Source organism: Elgaria multicarinata, chromosome 5 (genome assembly GCF_023053635.1).
Source record: "Elgaria multicarinata webbii isolate HBS135686 ecotype San Diego chromosome 5, rElgMul1.1.pri, whole genome shotgun sequence".
In the NCBI taxonomy this organism is placed as follows: domain Eukaryota; kingdom Metazoa; phylum Chordata; class Lepidosauria; order Squamata; family Anguidae; genus Elgaria; species Elgaria multicarinata.
Genome location: NC_086175.1, coordinates 71,250,428 through 71,271,883, shown reverse-complemented (window position 1 = coordinate 71,271,883; position 21,456 = coordinate 71,250,428). Strand labels below are relative to the sequence as shown.

General features: G+C 42.1%; 1 protein-coding gene across 3 annotated transcripts in view; it reads right to left on the bottom strand.

Moving 5' to 3' along the window:
* The window catches only part of DSCAM (DS cell adhesion molecule), a 365,261-nt gene that overhangs the window by 22,751 nt on the left and 321,054 nt on the right, over nt 1–21,456 (bottom strand). For all 3 annotated transcript variants that reach the window (XM_063127558.1, XM_063127556.1, XM_063127559.1), the window contains 3 exons: nt 20,740–20,889; nt 16,283–16,480; nt 12,087–12,389 (listed from right to left, as the gene is read on the bottom strand). In XM_063127558.1, the coding sequence (XP_062983628.1) occupies nt 12,087–12,389; nt 16,283–16,480; nt 20,740–20,889 (651 nt within the window). The remainder of the gene's footprint in view (nt 1–12,086; nt 12,390–16,282; nt 16,481–20,739; nt 20,890–21,456) is intronic.

Below are 21,456 nucleotides of genomic sequence, written 5' to 3'. Positions count from 1 at the left end.
CTAAAATGTTAGCTGTTTACCTTGGCCTATAATTGAGTCAAAGTATTGTTATGCATATAGTGTCATCTGGTTTTAATTGTTAATTTTGATTTTATTATTGTTTTCCAATTGTTCCAATTGTGTTATTTGGTTTTACATTTCATATGCTGCTTTATCCTAAAAGATGGCATATAAATCTTTCAAACAAACATATAAGTAAATATAAATGTGTGGGATGTTTTTTGTTTTCATAAGAATATTCAAGCTTGGCACATATGCATGAGAATTTCTTTTTGGAATCAATTCAGCTGAATGTAGAAACAGGAGTCAGTAAGGGTAGTATCCTGAGTCATCAAGGTCTGCAGGATTTAAAGCATGATATATATGCAATTCTGCAAACTCTGAAGGTGTCCTAGTGCAATGATTAATAATGAGACAACCCTATTAACTTCAGTCTTAGCCCCAGGTAGGACAAGCGAAAAGAAACTATATCTCTATTTTCCGGTCCTATGGACAGGCATGCATTGCACAGCAACTTTGTTATGACAAATGTTCAGATGAACCTAATAATTCTTGTGAAAGGAAAATAAAATGATGTTAATGATGATGTAAGAGCAAAAAGGGCAAGTCATTAAAATTATTTCTAAGTTCTTAGCTGCATTTTGAAAGATTGGGTACCCTTGCTTTTTAAAGAAATAAATAAATGACACCGGACCTTTTAATAGCAAGAATGGTGTATTCTAAAAAGTGATAGTCTAAAAAGTGAGTGGGAAAATGTATCTATAAGAACACAGAGTGAGGCCATCCTCTAACCCTGTGGGCTGCCAAGTGAACACCATTTACAGGTTCAAGCACTATAGTTTCAGCTTTGGCGAGGGTATGAGGTGCCCTTGTCTCCAGTGCTGTGCCCAGAGCACACGTTCACTTCAGAAGTATCCATTGACAGGCGAAGACTACAGGTGTTTCCAGATGGGCAGCTCCTTGCACTATCTTTTCATTACTCTTCCACTGTAAGCATTGTGTGGAGTTACAGTTGACTTTCCACCCTACTAGGAGTTTTGTGCTTTTTCTGGGTGTACATTCCATTATGTTCCATCTACACTAGTGGGTGTGACATATCCATATGGGTGAAGAAGGGACAATTTACCTAAGCAGCCTTTTATTGCCAATCTTTTCTCATCTAATTTGTGCCAAAGCACTGGTTTAGGTTCAATTCTACAATGGCTTTCAAGTGTTGCAAAACATTTTTAAAAGTTTAAAAGTGTGTTATAGCAAATTGGGGGTAGTGGGTGAGTGTGAGAGAGATGAAGACAGCTACTAGTAAGGCAAGGATGTTCATAAAAATCATTTTTAATATTAGTACTTTAATGCTTTTTCATTAGAGTGCTATTTCATGATTATATATTTTTAAAATTAAATACAGCTGGGAAAAAAAACATTTTAGCACTCATTAAAAGACTGATTAAAGAAATGAACGAAAACAGTCATAAATGGACCAAACAGAAAGCTAACAGTGAAGTTAAGGTGAGTATCGATAGGTGATGTTCAACCTGTCCTGGATGGGGTTGCACTCCCCCTAAAGGGTCGGGTTCATAGTTTGGGGGTGCTCTTGGATCCAGAACTGTCACTTGAAGTGCAGGTGGACTCAGTGGCAAGGAGCACTTTTTATCAGCTTAGGCTGATACACCAATCGTGCCCTTATCTGGGCAGGATCTACACTACTGCGCAGGACACACGCCAAATACAGTTTTCAAACCGTTTTCAAAGTGTCATATCCTGCTTGGTGTAGATTTGGCCCTGGACAAAGTAAACCTAGCTACAGTTATCCATGTTCTGATAACCTCTCATTTGGATTATTGCAATGCATTATACAGTATGCGGGGCTGCCTTTGAAAACAGTCTGGAAACTTCAGCTGGTGCAAAACAGGGCAGCACATTTACTAACAGGAACTGGCCAACAAGACCACATCATGCCAGTCCTTTTCCGGCTTCATTGGCTGGCAGACCAGGTCCAGGCCCAATTCAAAGTGCTGGTATTAATATTCAAAGCCCTAAACGGCTTGGGGCCAGGCTATCTGAAGGAAAGCCTCCTCCCATATGTACCTGCCCAGACCCTAAGGTCATCCTCAGGGGTCCTTCTCCATGAACCACTGCCAAAGGAAGTGAGGCAGGTAGCTACCAGGAGGAGGGCCTTCTCTGCTGTGCCACCCTGGCTGTGGAATGAGCTCCCTAAAGAGGTTCGCCTGGCACCTATACTATACTCTTTTCGACTCCAGGTGAAGACCTTTTTATTTTCTCAGCATTTTAACAGTCTAGCAACTTAATTTTAACTTTGCTGTTTTAAATTTGTATTTTAAATCTGTCTTAATTTCTGCATGGCTGCTGATTTCATCCTGGCTATGTTTTTATATTGTATGTTATATTATGCTTTTATACTGTTTGTTTCATATTTTGAATGGTTTTTATGGTTTGAATTTTTGTAAATCGCCCAGAGAGCTTCGGCTATTGGGTGGTATAAAAATGCAATAAATAAATAAATAAATAAATAGGCTGATACATCACAGCACAGGTTAAAACCACTCATCTTGGAAAAGATGGAAGAGAAGCATTAAGTCCATCTACACCTGCAGAGCTACTGCTTCCAACAGAAAGAAAGAAAGAAAGAAAGAAAGTTGTGTTTTCTGCAGTCTCAGAAATGATAGAAGAACCTAGAGGGAAACATAGGAAGTCACTGATTTGATTTGATTACAAGCCCCACAAAAAGTGAGTGAACAAAGCATGGAAATTCTATACTAAATCTCTAGCAGTAGTTCAAGGGTATTTTTGTAGGATGTGGAAAGCATTTCCCACTGTTTTTATCTGTTTCTAGTCGGCAAAAGCAATTGTGGCTGAAATGTACTGAATAATTAAGTATTTCATTTTTACAGTGCTTCATTGCAGTTTCAAAAACTAAATGCTAATTTCATGGTCTTGTGGTTTCAACTGTCCTAAGGCAGTTCCACGTAAGTAATTTTCTTGCATGTGTAAAACTAAGCATCGTATCATAAATAGTTTGTATCGGCAAGGAACTCCAGTGGAGTCCTAGACAAGCTAGAAGCCATATCTTAAGTGCGATCTGCAACAGAACACTGCCAAAAATTGAAGGGGAAAAAAAGAGAACACAGCTGGAATGGAAGTTTCTGGGAGAGAAAAGAAGGTTATACTCTCTTGATTGACCTCTGAAAGGAAATGATTCCAAATGGATTCGACGACACTGAATGATATATCACTAATTAGGCAATTAGGATTGCTTTTAAGATATGGAAATTGCAGTCAGGCTTCAGAGATGTAGTTCTATAAATCGACATTTTTAATAACTTTCAAGTTGTTCAAATTAATTTAAGTGAAAAATGCTAAGCGGGTGTGATTATGTTGCAGCAATGTGTAATGTGTGTGAGGGGGTGGGGGTGGGGGTGGGAATGAGCAGGGAGGGGCGGTGTTGATAGGATGTACAGACAAACTCTATTATTTGGATCACTGAATAAAATTATCACATGAACACAGGGCCGGTGCCAGGCTTTTTTGCGCCCTAGGCAAAGTGAGCTGCTTTCACCCACCACCACCACTGTATCCCACCCCACCCCAGGTAGGTGGAGACAGGTTACCTGTCCCTCGCCCGAAGTCCTTCTGGCTTGGCGGGACACTGCGGTGGGGTGGGCGGGCAGCTCCAATTCCGTCCGTTCGCCGCCCCCCCAGCCCCCAGCCGAAGGCAAGCCGGGAAGCTGGGGGAGGGCATTCAGACGGCTCCACATTCTGACTTTCGGCGTGCGCCGGAAGTCAGAACGTGGAGCCATTCCTTCCCCGCCCCCCCAGCGTCCCGGCTTGGGTTTGGCTGGGAACCCCCAGCCGAAACCAAGCCAGGAAGCTGGGGGAGGGCATTCAGACGGCTCCACGTTCTGACTTTCGGCATGCGCTGGAAGTCAGAATGTGGAGCCGTTCCTTCCCTCCCTCCAGCGTCCTGGCTTGGGTTTGGCTGGGAACCCCCAGCCGAAACCAAGCCAGGAAGCTGGGAGAGGTCAGTCAGACGGCTCCACGTTCTGATGTCTGGCGCGCGCCGGAAGTCAGAACGTTGAGCCATTCCTTCCCCCCGCCCCAGCGTCCCGGCTTGGGTTTGGCTGGGAGCCCCCAGCCGAAACCAAGCCGGGAAGCTGGGGGAGGGCAGTCAGACGGCTCCACGTTCTGACGTCTGGCGCGCGCCGGAAGTCAGAACGTGGAGCCATTCCTTCCCCCCGCCCCAGCGTCCCGGCTTGGGTTTGGCTGGGAGCCCCCAGCTGAAACCAAGCCGGGAAGCTGGGGGAGGGCAGTCAGACGGCTCCACGTTCTGACGTCTGGCGCGCGCCGGATGTCAGAACGTGGAGCTGCCTGCCCCGACCCCCCAGTGTCCCAGGTTGGCTTCGGCTGCTGGGCGGAAGGCTTCAGAACGGCGCACTCAGAAGCTGTCCTCACTCAGCCAGAGCGGCTCTGGGAGTGGGAGGGCGACTTCCGGGTGCGCCGTTCGGCACCCCCTTACCTTGGCGCTCTAGGCGGCCGCCTAACTGGCCTCTATGGAAGCGCCGGCCCTGCATGAACATGCTCTAAAGCAGTGTTTGTCGGGCTCATTGATGTGTCTGGGTCAAACTGCACAGTATGTTAATTATGTAGCATGTAGCTTTTTTTTTTTAGTCTAGTGTAAAAATGTGCAGCCCTGATTTAGATTGTGACCACAGCATGCTGAGAGGGGAAGATTAACTCTCCCACCACTATAGTTTGCTTCTTTCTCCCTGGCTATAGGAGGGTTAAAAAAAGAAAAGAAAAAGGCCTCCATTGGTGTCAGTGGAGGCTTTTCTTCTTATTTTAACCCACCCCACAATAGCTGAGGGGGTGTTTTGGGAAGCAAATGCTATGGGGAAGGAGGTTTAATCCACCCCTCCTGGTGCACTGTGGTCCTGACACAAGCTTACACTAGAGTAAAAAATAAAGCAACGGGATCAGCTAAATGCTACATAATTAAAGTAACCTGTAATTTGCCCCTCAGACACTGGTGCAAACTTGCATTGGACATAAAAGAAGGGGTAGGGGTTACACACTTCACCTGCAACTATGGAGTATCATATCATATGTATATCATATCATATCATATCATATCATATCATATCATATCTATCACATTTATTTCCCACCCTTCCTACAAGGAATTTGTGATACACAGAATAATCCCATTATATTCTTATAGTATTCCTTTGAAATAGTTAGGCTAGGAGATGTACCATTCCACGAGCTTAATGGCTGAGTGAGGATTTGAACTCAGAGCCCTCTGGGACGACTCTGACTCTTTATCCATTGTAATGGACTGTCTCTCTGTTGTATCTCTGTTTGCTGCTCCTCAGCAATAGTGTGCCAGGCATTAATTGTAATATCCCATGAATCAAGAGTCTGTGTTTGAACAGTTGCTTGAATTTACTACACTGATTCTAATTAATATTAACATGCAATAAATATATTTACCTAGTGCAAAATAGGCTTAAAAGCTATCAAAAAAGTAGAACTGAATACAAACTATGGGCCTTGCTAGACCAGGCCGGCGGGGCGACGGTGCGCTAACTTTAGTGCGCGCCGCCCCGCCTCCTAGACAGCTGATGTGCAGGGACTCCGGAAGCCCTGCAGCGTTGGCCTTTTTTTTTTTTTTTTTGTTAAAGGGGCCACGTGCGCCCCGAAGACTCCGGACAAGGTAAGTTTTTTTTTTACTTAACCCCCCCATCCGGTCCTGATCCCTTCCCATGCCTCCTGCCCACACTTTCCCCGCCCTCCCTCCCCGTCCCCCGTGTCGCCGTCCTCCCTCTCCCTCGCTGTCCTGTGTCGCCCGTCCTCCCTCTCCCTCGGTGTCCCGTGTCGCCCTCCCTCCCTCTCCCTCGGTGTCCCGTTTCGCCCTCCCTCCCTCTCCCTTGGTGTCCCATGTCGCCCTCCGCCATCTCCCTTTCCTGCCGGTCCGGCCTTCCCCCCTATCTCCCCCCCCTGAATCCCCCCGGCCCGATGGGCACAGCGCTGAGCGCTGTGCCCAGTCTGTGGCTTTTCTCAGCTACTTGCGAGTAAGCGAGTAGCCGCAAAAAGCCACGGACCTTGCTAGATGTTCCGCAGCCCCGGCCTCAGGCCGGGGCTGCGGAAAAGGCGCACCATAAGCGACTTCGCTTATGGCGCGTTAATGCAGGCTTCAGTGCAGCCTGGGCCCGGATTCCCCTTTGCATCATCTGGACACACAGCAGGGAAACTGGGTCTCAAAGTGCGCTAAGGCCTCGTCTAGCAAGGCCCTATGTCTCCACAAGACCTAATGGCTCACTACAAATCTGTAAATCCCATAAAAGATGTTGCTGATGTTCCAGATTGCTAAAATTTCTTCAGAGAAAACAGAGACTGGAATTTTTGTGCTAGATTCTAGTGCGTAGCTGCATCACTTAGAAGCAATTATAATGTTTAGAAATAATAAGCACCATTGAATTATTTACTTGACACACAAAAAGAGCCAAACTAACAATTTTGCCGTAGGTGTTACTGAGATTATCTATTCACTGACTATTAGAGAACATTTTCATTTTTATCAGTTTAGAAATGCTGAATTAAAAGGAAGAGAGCTCCTCTAAATAAGTGGTTTATTATATGCTCATGTTTGGCCACTCACAGAAGTTTGTGGATCCATTGCATGACATCGTCAACAACCAGGGCATTTCCCATGCTATCCCCTGGAAATCCCACTGTTAAAAGAACCACAGATAATGTGGTAATATCTAGAAAAAGTGCTGGTATTAACATTTAAAGCCCTAAATGGCTTGGGACCAGGCTATCTGAAGGAACACCTCCTCCCATATGTACCTGCCCGGACCCTAAGGTCATCCTCAGGGGTCCTTCTCTGCAAGCCCCTGCCAAAGGAAGTGAGGCAGGTGGCTACCAGGAGGAGGGCCTTCTCTGCTGTGGCATCCTGGCTGTGGAATGAACTCCCTAAGGAGGTTTGCTTGGCACCTACATTATATGTCTTTAGATGCCAGGTGAAGACCTTTTTATTCTCCCAGCATTTTAACAGTCTATAAATAAATTTTAACTGGAGTTTTAAACTTGTAATTTTGCATTGCTGCTGTTTTTATCTGGTTGAGCTTTTACATTGTATTTTATATTATGGTTTTATACTGTTGTTTTATACTTTGATTGTTTTTAATTTTTGTGAACCGCCCAGAGAGCAACGGCTATTGGGTGGTATAGAAATGCAATAAATAAATAAATAAACAGGATCTCCTGTGTGTAACTCTGGCATTGAACGGAGCATGCAGAGAAGAGAAGTAGTCAATCCAAACCACGTGGCTGCCTTTGTAATTCAATTGATTGCAATCCCAGAAAGAAAGCGGAAGCAGAAAGCCCTGGTAAGACAGTGGGATTTCTTTCTAATATGTAGAGAAGCTAATGAAGTGCTTAATTTTTCCTTACCTGTTGTTAGACCTACATCAACTACCAACAGGAATATATAGTAGACATCATGCCCACATACTACAATACAGTAACACTGCAATATTCTTAGAACGTATGGGCATGTCCTTAGAAGGAGGCTCAACACAGCGGACAAATAGAGATCATTATCTAAAACTGCATAAAAGTGTCAAGATAATGCCAGGATAACTGGACTTCACATGGCACTCTGGACAAAGAATTGTTGCATTATAAGGGGGGGGTGTGTGTGTGTGTGTGTGTGTATGTGTGTGTTTAGTGGAATTATAGTATTAGAAATTATTTAGTGCCAGTCTTTAAATTATTATACAACCAGAGTGTAAAGACTTAGTAGAGAAGAAATTATTTTGCCACCCTCAAGCAGTTCTAGTTCATTAAAGGGAGCAAGTGGTGTGTGGAGCTGCTTTTTCCTCATGTAAGAGTTCCTTGGAGGAGAACCTGTTGAGGAATACATATAGGGGAAGTCACTGAAATTTAAACTCACATGCAGGCAGCATTCCTCTGTTGAAGAAAACATTAAGTTGGAATCATTTGCTGTGCCCACTGGCTATATTACCATTTTAGTCAGAAGACTGTGAAGAAATGTTTGATGCATTTCTAGATTAGCTGGATTATTTGGCAACCACCTCCCCAAGCAGCAAACGTTTGTCTGGATGAGTTATAGCAGAGAAGAAGTAGGTAATCCAAGAAAGGTTAGAGCAAAATGTCTGTGTTGTGACAAATGTTACACAATGCTTTGCTATTAATCTTGTCACAACTGGAAGTATTCTGCCCTGAAAGTGAAGCAGTCCAAAAGTGAGCATGACAGAGATGATCATTCATAATAAAAAACTAGATAATGAACAAGGGGAAGAAACTTTTTATGGAGATGTGATAAGGTGGCCATATATTCAACTTTAGAGAGGACAAGCTGCTATTTAAGCGTCTGTTAGAGGGCAGTCCTCCATTTGAACGTGTCCTCTGTTTCATGGGCTGCCCACTCCAAGTCAAAGAAGCAGAAGGAGGTGTCGTGTTTCCCAAGACTTCCTGCCTTCCTGGGAGGCAATAACAAGGTCTGCTAAGTAATCAACAAAGCAATAAACATCTCTTCCCACCTGAATGGAGTCTAATTTCTAGGAACTTTCCTCTAGGCAAAACTGTGCAAACTAATCGAAACAATTGTCCTTTCAAGAAGTATGGAAAGCTCTTTCCCAAAATGTGTTAACTTCAGAGAGACTGTGTGTGAGGCAGCTTCTGACAAGATGCCAGCCAGGCCGACTTTCTCTCACTTCCCTTTAGCTCCGCCCATTTTAGTCTGCGGCGTACTCTAGGATCGGCTAATCTCTCCGTGCCCTCCCCTTTGGAAGAATACTGGCTTCCCATTGACTGTGTATTGTTTACTCTTGAGGAGATAACTCTGGAGGAGGTTCATTCCTAGCTGAAGAGCTCATGAGAGCTTTCTCCCCCACTGGTATAATCTGGCATGTTTCTGGTGCTGTCTGCTCTACTTCAGAGTCTGATTCTGATTGATCACCTTAAACACCTTCCCCCAACCAAAGGGGAGCAGGGCTAGACATGACAAGAGGGAAAGGGACGGGCCTTGAAGTTGCCTATCAGCATCTGGACAGCAGCCTGAGCAGGTACACAGATGGCCTGGTCTTCCCCACTGTGATGAGATGTACAATGCAGTACAATGGCTGATTCAAAATTGGATTCATAAATCCACATGAATGAAGATGTTATTAGATGCTTGGGAAGAATTTCACCATTTCTGCACAGATTTTTCAATTGGTGGGTAGCATCCTATTGCACTTGTGTGCTTGTGGGATCCACTGCTTGTGCATCAAGGCTTTGGCGCTTCTAAAAATAAACTGAAACGACCACAAACATTCATTTTTAGAACAGGGCAGATCAGCAGAGCTTATAGAAGGGAGTTCCACTGACCTGTTCTGATCCAGAAACAAGCATTACTGCTCATTTCTGGAATTATTTTTAGAAGCAAGTGGAACAAGTGCTATGGAACAAGCAGCCCCATTGAATACTGCCATTAATGACCAAGTATTTACATCCTTAAGAGGACGAAAAGTACTTTGGAAAGTGGTCTCGTTGTTTCCACTGTTACCTACTGAAAGTGGGACTAGATGTTGCCATAAACATGGGCATGCTGCCAAAAGTACTAGTTTCCCCTCCTCTTCCCATGTGAAGTAAGGATAATGTGTCATAATATTATCACATGCACAATGGCAGCCAATGAGGTTGACCAGGGGGAGGAAAGTCCTTTATGTGATGACATCAGGTGTTTTATTACTCCAGGAAAAGGAACTAGACACAGGGCTGCTGTTTTTGGTAACACCTAGTTCTGTCCCGAACATGAAATAGTACACTATGAGGTATTACCTAAGGCATTTTACATACATTTTAAAAAATAATCTCAAGGTCCAAAGTCCGTTTTTTTAGATGCTGTGTCTTCCCATATCTACATGTCAGACACGATTCATCCATCTCAGGAAATTCAAACTAGGGCTTGTCTGAACAGCACTGTATATACTCCTTTAACTTCATAATGATAGGACAAAGTAGCAGTAGCAATTTTGCTCTATTAGGATTTGGACTGAAACAAGCAGACGTGAATTATAACTTGGGCCAGAAATGATCTGAACATGAAGAAGATCCATATAGTGTTTATATCCATCCCCTAAGGCATCATGTTCCCTTGATTTTTCTGTACTTCAGATACCTATAATTCCATGTTGATGGATGCAAAAAGAAAGAAACAACGCTGACAAGAAAATGTATGGCATCCATTTGCAGTCAACGTTAGTGAACTTTTCCAACATTCTCCTGAGGACAGTGAAAGGAAAGTGTGATGTCGCATTGTTCTTTATTTACGAAAAGGGGTGGGATCTTGTAATAAGGACTGAAAATGTAATAAGAGGAGCAGGAACAAAGAAGACGAATACCACCACCACCACCCCTGGCAAATCAAGATGAATAGAACTGTCTCCTCCCCAATATGTTGCTGCCCTCCTTTTATTTTGCCCTTGACAATATTGACAAAAAGAACAATATCAGCTTCTCAGAGCTCCTCTATCAGGACAGCACAGTTAACAAGTTTTTCCTTGTGAAATGGGGCCATCACTGGGAAACCGCTGTTCCTGGGAGCGGCGGGTAAGAAAATTATTATTATTATTATTATTATTATTATTATTATTATTATTATTCCCATGAGAAGGAGACTTCTGTAGAGTTCTGTTTAAAATAATATCAAAACCCTGGAGTTCAAGGAATCGAAGCTGCTGGTTCAGCCACCCTGAGGAAAGTAGCAGTGGACCAAGATCAGCTAGAGTTAGAAAGGGCTTGGAGTTACAAGCTACAGTTTTAATTTTTTAGCAGAAATTAGCAATATTTATGGAAGCCCCACCAACACTTAAATCGTGCTTATATTTTCCCTTTGTTGTTACTGTTTGGTGATAATGTTTCCGCTACCCCACACTCAGAGACACACACAATGGTGTTCCTTCCCCCATTCCTGGATTATTCATGGGTGACTCCCTCCAATTTAGAGCCAATAGTGTACTAAATGACATCATAACACCCTGCAACCAAATCTGATTGGTAACGAAGAAGAATTCAGTAAAGAAAATGTCAATTTTAATAATAATAATGATAATTAATAAATAAATATTTAAGAAAAATGACCCCAAAAATGGAAATAAAAGTAGAAATGTTTGCCAAAAAAAGAAAAGAAAAGTGAGTAGCTTCAGCTCAGCTCTAAAAATGGATTTTAAGTGTGCTTGCTTTAAAGAGGTACTTCATGGAGTCAGAGCACTGTGAGATAGTGGTGCTTTCATCATCAGAAGAACGGTCTACTTAATAAAATTGGGATATAGGCATCATGTTTCCAAGCCCTCCCACTACAGTGTGAGACAATGAAGACGTCTGCCAAGTAATCCACAAAGCTTTATTCAGCAAATGAACATCTCTTCTCACCTGAAGAGAGGTTAAACACTAGGAACTTTCCTCTAGGCTAAAACTTGGTTAACTAAGTGAGACAATTGTCCTTTCAACAAAAGGGAAGGTCTTTTCCCTGAGTCCCTTTAACTTATAGGAGGATTCCTCTGAAGAAGCCTTTGGCGAGAAGCTAGCCCAGCAGATCGCCTCTCGCCTTCTTTTAGCTCTGCCCATTTGAACCTATGGCAGACTCTGGGATCGGCCAACTCTGAAGTCCCTTCCCCCTCTGAGGATTGCTGAGTCCCCACAGACTCTGAGCTGTTAACTTTTTCACTGATAAGGTCTGGTGAAGATTCATCCCTGGCTGGTGAAGGGCCTGGGAAAATCTCCTCCCCCACTTCCTGTACAGGCTGGTACATTTCTAGACTTGTTTCTTCTGCTTCAGAATCTGATTCCAATTGATAGCCTGAAACTCCTTCCCCCACACTAAGGGAAACAGGCCTGATCACGACAGTAGGGGTGGACGCATTCTCTTGCTTTGTACATATTTAGTAGAAATTTTAAGCACCTTTATATCTTTAAGGGCAATGTGAAGAAATATTCAAAACCCCAACATATGCAGGGTAGAATTCAGAATTGATGGAATGAACAGGGTAATCTTTGGCACTTACCTGGCCGATGTGCCTTTGGAACAGCCATGTTTGTCACGCGTCCTCCGTCCTGAGGTTTGGGAGGTGATGCAGTAAACCTGCAAATCCCCGATTCGGATGGGGTGCTTGAGGTCAGGCTGTCTGTGTATTCATTAGTCCCTGCCGTAAGCTGCTCTGATGAGGTGTCTGATATGAAGCATTCCGTGATGGTAAACTTGGCGTGTCGCAGCTGCTCTTCCATCTTGGCATGTTCATATGCTCTCGCTAGCTCTTCATATGTGGAGGAGGCACTTTCCGTGGAGACCATGCTGCTCCTTGCTCGATCTAAGCAGCCAAAAAAGGAAAGAGAAAAAAAGGCAGGCACTTCAGTAGGGAGCTCTCTTAATAAGCAAACAGTACAAATTAATCTAATACCATTCTATTTGGCTTGGGCAATAATGTCATTAGGACAAAGCAAAAAGGCTTTTTTTCCCTGGAGAGTTTTCTTGATTTGCATCATGCCAATCAGATTCTATGTTCTGAAAAGGGAAACATTTATTCAGCAGGAAAATGGATGTTAACATTTCCCTTTTATTCCTTAAATAGCATTTTGTTTTCTCTGATGATTTCACTCTTAACAGCAAATTGAGTGTCTGTAAATATTTATTTATTTATTTATGATGTTTATATACTGCCTATATTACCGTTATGAAGGCATGGGGAGAGAAGCACAAAATTAATTGCAAAACTAATAAAACTAATTATAATAACTATCAGATAGAAGTAGTAAATGAAGGCTACAGAAAATGCACACAGAAAAAATACTTGTTTGTACCTATTGTCTCATGTCTCAGGGTTCAAAATATATTTCATTTAAGCAAACTCTTTGGGCTGAATTGTATTTTATACCGAGTCAAAAATAATAATAATTTACACTGCAAGTAAAGTGCTTTTATTTTCACATCTTTTGTTATTTACTGTCAGGTATAAGGTGGGAGGTCTCACACAGCCAGGAGTTAGTTAATTAGTTTGTTTGTGTTTGTTTATTACATTTTCAAACCACCTGAGAACTGGTATTCTCTGGGTGGTAATCAAATTAAAAACATAAAATAGAAGACAATCAAACAGGTCAAGACTTTAAAAATCGTAATAAAACCAGCATCAGCACATAATACAACCAAAAGCCGGCAGCAAGGATAAAACAATAGGGCGAATATCTAAAAGAGGAGGAACAAGGACTAGAAGCCAGGTTTCCTGGATGGCTGAGTGGTATGGGAACTGAGATTTCTGACAGGAGTGTTGGTTTTACCTGACCAAAGCAGCTACCAGGACTCTAATGCTCTTGGGCAGAACTTGGAATGCAGTGAGTGATGTGTGCAAGGGTGGGAGTGAGAGGGAGTTGTATATGAATATACACACGTGTGTGCACAAGCCCAGATGTGTAGCCCCCAACATTCCAGCAGACACCTGATGTAGGGCCAACAGGGTTGTGCATCCCTGGTAAATATGAAGGGAACATTGAGCATGATTATGAATTAATTTAGGCTGCAATCCTATACCCAGTGAATTACAAGTAAGTTCCCATTGTATGCAATGGGATCTGCTTCTGGGTAGGCACGTCTGGGATTGCACAGTTAGAGATTTCCATAGTACAATGATATGAGCAAAATCCAGCTGTCTGACTTTTCCTTTTAACATCATTATCAACAGTGTAGAATTCCTTAAAATTTAATTTTCCCAATAGAATCAGTGTTATTATAAGTATTGACGCAATCATATTTTAAAAAATCATTTAAAATGCCTTGCACTGAAGCTAGCTCCCAGGCTATTATCATGATAGTTCAGTAATGATGAAATGCCTTAATATGTCTCCTACCTTGCTCCCAGGTGACATTGCCTAGCTTGGCTGTACCCATCAAATAAAAAGGCTTCCTGATTAAATGTTTTGAAGGCCGATCTTGTACCTATTGGAGAGGACCTTTCATTCCTTCCAGCTACTAAAATCTGGACTGAGCTTCCAAATTGGGTTTAGATAGCTGTTTTGATTGACATTTGGTACTGTCACTTCAAGTGAAGGCTCATTATTGCTTAACTTCTCAGTTCTCCTATTTTCAGGTGGCCCAGAACGGTAAATCTGAGTTCCTGTAGACACTCACATCTTAACTCATATTTAATAACTTCTATGAATTGTTTTAGTTCTAGATGAAATCTACCCAGAAGGGCCTATTTTTCTACAAATGTTATTAAGTATATATGAATAACAAAAGACTTTAATCTAAAAATAACAATGGCCAATCCACCAAACACAATGCTTCACTAGGATTCTGGGCATAGAATCTCAATGTTTTCTTCCAAATAAAACAAACATTTTTAATTAAATTCCAACTGAGCAACAATGGACACAGGGCCACATTCATCATAATAGAATATATTTTACAAGTAGAACCCCAGTCTAATTAGGATTTGTGTCATGGGGGCTGTCTCCCTCCTCAACCCCACGCTTTTCCTCTCCTGGGCCAGTGTTGGGTAATCCCGATTCCGAGGAAGAAGCCTGGTTTAAGGCGGAAGCACTGTGTTGACATCTCTCCCTTTTCAAAAGTCAGGGTAAATCCCTGTTTCAAAATGCAGCATTGCGGGGAAGTTCTGTGGCAGCTGCGAAGTTGTGCCTGCATCATCTAACCGACGGGGCTCAGATCCACAGCCATTGCAGGGCTTTCCCCATGTGTAGACAGCCCCATGATTTCATCCAGTTCCATAATATGAAAAATATGCCCATCTTACCCTCTGTCTTTAACTTCTTTAATATTTCTGCAGTTCAGAACAGGAAGCCTTTTTACATACCTCATGAGAACTTTTGCGGGGGTGGGTGGGATTTAGATATACTGGTACCCTAGCAAGCATGAAAAATAGCGGGTGGGGGAGCCATACTGCAGAAGACCATAGGGACAGGGCTGGAAAGGTTGGGTTGCATTTAATCTGTGTGATACTAACCAGCAGTTATAGGGAAGGGTTGAGAAGACCTTAGAAAACAGTTGAGCACAATGGCTTGTATCCAGCTATGACCATCTGCCAGTGGAACAGATACTGCAGATGGAACAGATTCCTTTTCCTACTGTGCACCCCCCATCTGCTCTACAGGGTGGGGGACACTTTGCACTAGATTTGAGGAGGTGCAGGCAGGAGGAAAGAAAGCAGAAGATCTATGGCATGAAATGTTGGATGCCGGCTTGTGAGACCTTAGATGTCGGTTAATGTCCATGTGATTTCATCTGGCCCTTAGCCAAAAATATATTAATTGTCAATTCACTCCAGTGAGGTTTGCATTAGATATTCATACACAGCATTTTCTTCCATACTTTAACCAGTTCTCACTCAAATTCCAGTAGAAAAATTGATCAGAAAGACTGATCAGAAACATGATTTTACAGTGTGTTATACTTCACACTTTAAAAACATTCCACATTAAATGCATCCATTTTCCGGGATGCTTAAAACTGGTTCAACCTAGTCACCACAGTTTTATGCAGCCAGTTCACATATTTCCCTCTTAAAACTCAGGAAGTTTCACACACCAGTGGAATATATTAGCAGTGAGAGTGATATCACCAATAACATTCCACTCCCTCATGTACACTGTTCATATTGTCTTAAATGGCTGGTGGCTATATAGCCCTATCTTAGGGCAAAACTAAGATGCAATGTTAAACGTGACTCTGCAATTAATGGGCATGTGTTTTTTAAAAAATGCAAATAGCCACAGGGATGCAGGAGTGGGGGAATTATATTTATTGGGATTTTAGCAGGCGTGAGGCTAGGAACTTAATCCTTTCCTGCTCTGAGAAAACTCCCGCTGAAGTTGTCAATGCCCATTCATGGCAATGGGAGATTTCCTTACAGTGCAAACAGTGCCTTCAGAAGATGAATTTCCCTCAGGACTTCAGCTGGGGAAGAAAGGGTTAAATCCCCCATTCACACTGATGCAACCTAATAATCATCAGGTCCCACTCCCAGCTAATGCTGTTTACATGTTTAAAAACCTGCACGTTACATGCAGAGGCATATTTCTGGTCATATCTAGTTTGGACTTTAGGTGCATACCTGTCATTAAGAAAAAGAACTTAAGATCAAATTTCCTAATTCAAACTAAGCAAATGATATCTTCTACTGATAATCTGGTCTTGAGCCAGAACTCTGGGCGTGGGGGAGGACGGGACGGACGGACGGACGACAGATGATACCTGTATCTTGTGAAGGACTGACACTGTAGCTGTCACTTTCTTTATCCACGGACCCTGCAGCCCTGGGAGTTGGTAGCCTCCAATCTGTTGTTAAGGTGTGGGCAGATATAGTGGGATGGGGTCTGTTGAGAGTCCATTGGCTAGCATATCTGTTCCGAGCTGTCGGTCCAGTCTTTGCATTCCTTCTCGTTGTAGGATCTGCAATTAAAACACAGAAATATTTGAGTACACAATTTAGTCAATAAAAGACGTAAGGAGAATATACCTGAAAGAAATTGGAATTTGAATTACTGTTGAGTCTCAGTATGAAAATGGAATACCTGCGAGGGAGATCTGTCACCAAATGCAATTTAATGCCATTCTCTACTAGCACCTAGGTGCATTTCAAATAATTTCTGCATCTTTATTTATTTAGTTCCCTTTTCATGACTTGGTTGCCAAGCTAATGCTCATTTTTGTGTTACGGAAATAAAATATTCTTCGGAGACTTTTTAAAAAAACACAGAAGCCATTATCCTGAAATCAATAATTAAGGTATTGTGCTGCACTCTCAATGGCTGTAATCCCGATTTACTAATTTTTTGAAAAGCTGGGGTGCGTGTGGATGTGATGAATATAAAATTAACATTAAAGCAGCAGGAAAAGATTTCTCTTTTGGAGCATCTGAAGGGGTATGACTTTCATTGGGGAGTAAGAATTAAAAATATAAATTCAAACTTATTAAAAAGTTATTTGCTTTTGATGAAAATAGCAAGGTTGTTCCTTTATATTTCTTTGAGATGGGGAATTAAGAAAGGTGTGAACTAACAATAGATCATCATAAATATAAGGCTTATTCATTATTCATCCATTCACATAGACAGATTGACAGCTTTTTTACTTACAAAGCCATTTAAAAATGCAAAGCATCCATATGTTGTTCGCTCTTTGAGATTAAGGTAATAACCAGCATAAAAATAGACATTCAGCAATAAGCATGGTGTCCCATCTTTTCTGTTGAGTGAAGACAATAGTTAGATGAACAGCTGAGCACAACAAAACGAGTCTCCAATTTAAGGGGATGCTGCAGTTTTATACATTGATTGTACAATGTGTTTTGTAAACTGTGTATAAACAGTGCCAAAGTGCTGGGAAATATTCCAAACATTTAGCAATCTATACTGAGTTTTACTCAAAATTAAAAACCTTAGAATGCTGTATTACTGAATACATTGTTTGAACAATGGGTTTCATAAACTATATATAATCCAAGCCAAACAGTTCGGAAATATTCCAAACATTGGAAATCTTATTATATTCTGTGAAAATTTTAAAACATTAGAAAATTGGGCAGTATCCAAGCACTTTCTAATGCAATGTCAGTAGCTTCAACTGGCATGATAGGGTTCCCCAGAAAACCCACTGCACCAGCTAACACTATTGGTGTTGAACTAGAGATTGCTTACTCTAGTGCAACATAATTAACATTAGCCCTAGTGTCAACTTAGGGACTGTCTAAACGCTTGGAGAGCCCTGGGGTGGGTGCGCGGTGGCATGGCGTCGATTATACGATGCCGCTGCAATCATGCACCTACCCTGGAGCTTTCTGTCAAAGCTGTGGAGAAAAAAAAGTTGAAGTCTTACCCCAACTTTTTTCTCCAGAGCGAAGCGAGGATGTGCAAGATGGTGCCAAGACAGTCCCAAAACCTCACTCCGAAGTCGCAGCAGAGGCATGGCCAGGCAGTGCCTGGTGGAAGGCGACCTGCACTTGGTCACCTTCCACCAGGAAGGGGGAAGGCGCGGCCCTTGTCCCCAGATGGCCACGGGGGTTTCAAGGGACATGGCACCAACCCAGTGCTGTAAAGTCACCCCGCCCCCAGCAATGGTCCTCTATACCTGCTTAGCAATATTACAGTGTAACAGTCTTACACAGCTTAACAGTGAATTACACTGCAATCTGCCCCCCCAATCCCCAAAGAAAAGCTATAAGAACCAGTACAGGTGATGACAGATCAATTTGTATTGACTGGGAAGGGAATCAACAGGAACACTATACCAAGATGTTGTATTTTACCTGGAATATAAGAGCTTTTCCAAATGAACCAATGAAAGCAATTTTTATTCAACACAGTAAAATAGTGATCAAGCACCAGTACAGCTGCATTCCATCCCCACATAATCTGTGTTTGGTGTGTGTGTGTGTGTGTGTGTGTGTGTGTGTGTGTGTGTGTTAGCAGGACAAGGAGAAATAATCTTGCTGCAGAGCAATGGCTTAAAATGCAATATTTTTAAGCATCCAGGGAAAATGTGTGCCCTAACCATGGAAAGAGAAAGCACATTGCTGCCAAAGAAATAGGGAGTGAAAAGGCAAGTATTGAGGTTTTTATTTGATTGAAAGGGTTGTCTGATCATTCCACGAATGAAGGGCACTTTGAGTTTACAACCTTTGCATTAAAATGCATTTTTAAAAACTGAACACTAGAAAAATGTTTCAAAATGATCCCACCGTGGCATGTGTTGGAGAGAAGAGAGGTTTGTGTTTCCCAGGACAGTGATGTTGCAGGCATTGTTCTACTCACGTCACCCAGTACACAAAGTTCTCAGCAGCATCATAACTTGCAAAGCCGGGGAGGTCATCAGGCAGCTCCGAGAACTGCCGCAGATACTGCTAGATGACCAAAGTTAAGGGATTCACCCAGCTCTCCTGGCCTTTGGGGTGAGCAAGCTGAGAGGTCACCCAGGGCACCCAGCTGAGGGGAGCACCAAGCTGAGCTCAGTGGCTGCGTCTTCTGAAAGTGCTGCCTGCAGTGAGCTAGGCTGGCAAAAAGCAAACTTTCTTTCAAGGATCTACAGGTCATTTGGGTACTAACTTTAAAAAGATCCTTCAATTAGCTTTAAAGTATGTTTCTTTTTCCGTTTCCACTTTGATGTCATTGGCACTGGGTAAAAATCGGTGGAACACAGCTTTACTTTGAGGCAATGTTATTGAGCACTTAAGCACTTCAAATCCTGTAAACTCTACATACACTATAGAAATAATACTAAAATAAGGGTGCTAGCTGTAAGTGGTTAGTGGGATTTTTTAATTTATTTATAACTTTTCTTTATTATTTTAAAAGATTAAAGTAATGGATATTCTAAAATAAAAAATGCTTACTGAAAGATAGGAACTCTTACAAAACAAAACAAAACAAAACAAAACATCATGGGTAAATTCTGTGACAGTTCTGCTGTGTTGCATAAGGCACTGCCACTACTCAGAATACGGCTTTTCAAACTTTGGCTTGTGCAACATGAAGTGCAGTGGCTGAGAGATCAAGGGCTCATCTACACCAAGCAGGGTATTCCGCTATGAAAGCGGTATATAAAAGGCAGGAGCCACACTATTGCTTTATAGAGGTATTGAAGTGCATTGACAACTGTTGGGGCCCATTGACACATACTATATACTGCTTTCATACCACTTTCACAGTGTTATATCTTGCTTGGTGTAGATGTGTCATGGGCTCCAACAGTTGTCAGTGCACTTCAGTACCACTATAAAGCAGTAGTGTAGATCCTGCAGTGCACTTCAATACTGCTATAAAGTAGTAGTGTGGCTCCTACCTTTCATATACCGCTTTCATACTACTTTCGTAGTGGAATATCCTGCTTGGTGTAGATGAGCCCCAAGTTTTTGTGCACTGTTGTTGTCAATGGATATCACAGCTGCACCAGGCCCCAAAAATCCTCTGGTTGGCCCTGCAATAGCTGACTCAGGAGGGTGTCCTGGGCGCTAGTTATATTAGGCCTGACCCTGGATTCACTAGATGAGCATGAGGAATAATTTGGGAGAAAGGAAAGGGAAGTGGGGAGGAAGGGAATCTAGACAAGAGAAGAAGAGCTCTGAGTGCTACCGAACTTTTACTTCATGGACAGGGAGTTCTGGAATACTGGGCATTCAGACAAATAGAGGGGGTCAAATTATGCCAGAGGAATAAGTAAGGGAACAGAATTGATGTAAGAAAAGAGGCATACAAAACCATCAACAAACACGTGGCAAATCCAAAAACCATATAAATAGGTGTTATAAATGTGCCCTGAATATATGTACATTTCCATAGGACTTTGCTGGTTTGTTCGTTTACAAAATCCAAAAGAATGCTGAACTTTAGCATATGAGAGAAGTAAACATGTACTAGATTGACCCTTTACTTCTGTAAAGTGGAAAATTAAATGTTGCAACGTTTCCACTTCACAGAAGGGAAGCTGGAATCTCATGCAAATTTGTGCCTCTAAAACAATGCCAGGTTTTTTTATATTTCCACAGGAGTAAGCGGCTGGCCAGTCACCAGAACTGACAAATATTTTTTTCACATGGATTCCAGGCTAGAGGTATGTTTACTCTGGAATTTCCTCTGGGATTTTATCAGAAAGAACACTGTGGCATGTTACTCATTTTTATTTGAACCATAAAACAAATTGTCTTTCATACTTACTTGTTCCTGGACGGGCATCAGACACATCCACCAGGGGCCCAGTGGCTTGTGAGACAGACTGGTAATGTACTGTGTGAGTAACAGTCAATGATTTCTGTTTTGATGTCTCTCCAAAATCAGCATCAGTTAACAAGACTGTAGATCTGTCATCTGTGAGAAAGGAAATGGTGGTGGTAAAAATTCTGTTACAGTGTCTCAGTTTGACTGATCTTTAAGAAGAACTAATGAATACTGCTTCTTTATTCTTCATTATGTCTTAGAAAGCAGCATATGACTCAACAACCTAACAAATTAATTTTATCTTTGCTTTTATCCAGAGATTTTTGACAAGAGAGAAGACCTTTACATAGTGAGATTTTTTTTAAAAAAAAAATGGGTTCCTAATTAACATATGGATGAAAAATCTTAGAAAGAAAGAAAGAAAGAAAGAAAGAAAGAAAGAAAGAAAGGGCACCTTCAACTGAGCCACTTCAAATATTAATACTGTTTAATACTTAAAACAACAACAAAGATAAAGGGTTAAATCTCACCACATACACAATAGATGGACATGGCTACACTGGGGTGTGATTTCTGGGATCATAAAGGTTACAAAAAACACCAAGTTATGGAAATTAAAGCTAGCTCCTGATTTCCCACAAAAAAGCCAGTGATAGAGCAGCTGAGCACTTTCCAGCATTGGCACTCAACACTCATACCCACTGGGCTTTCCTGATG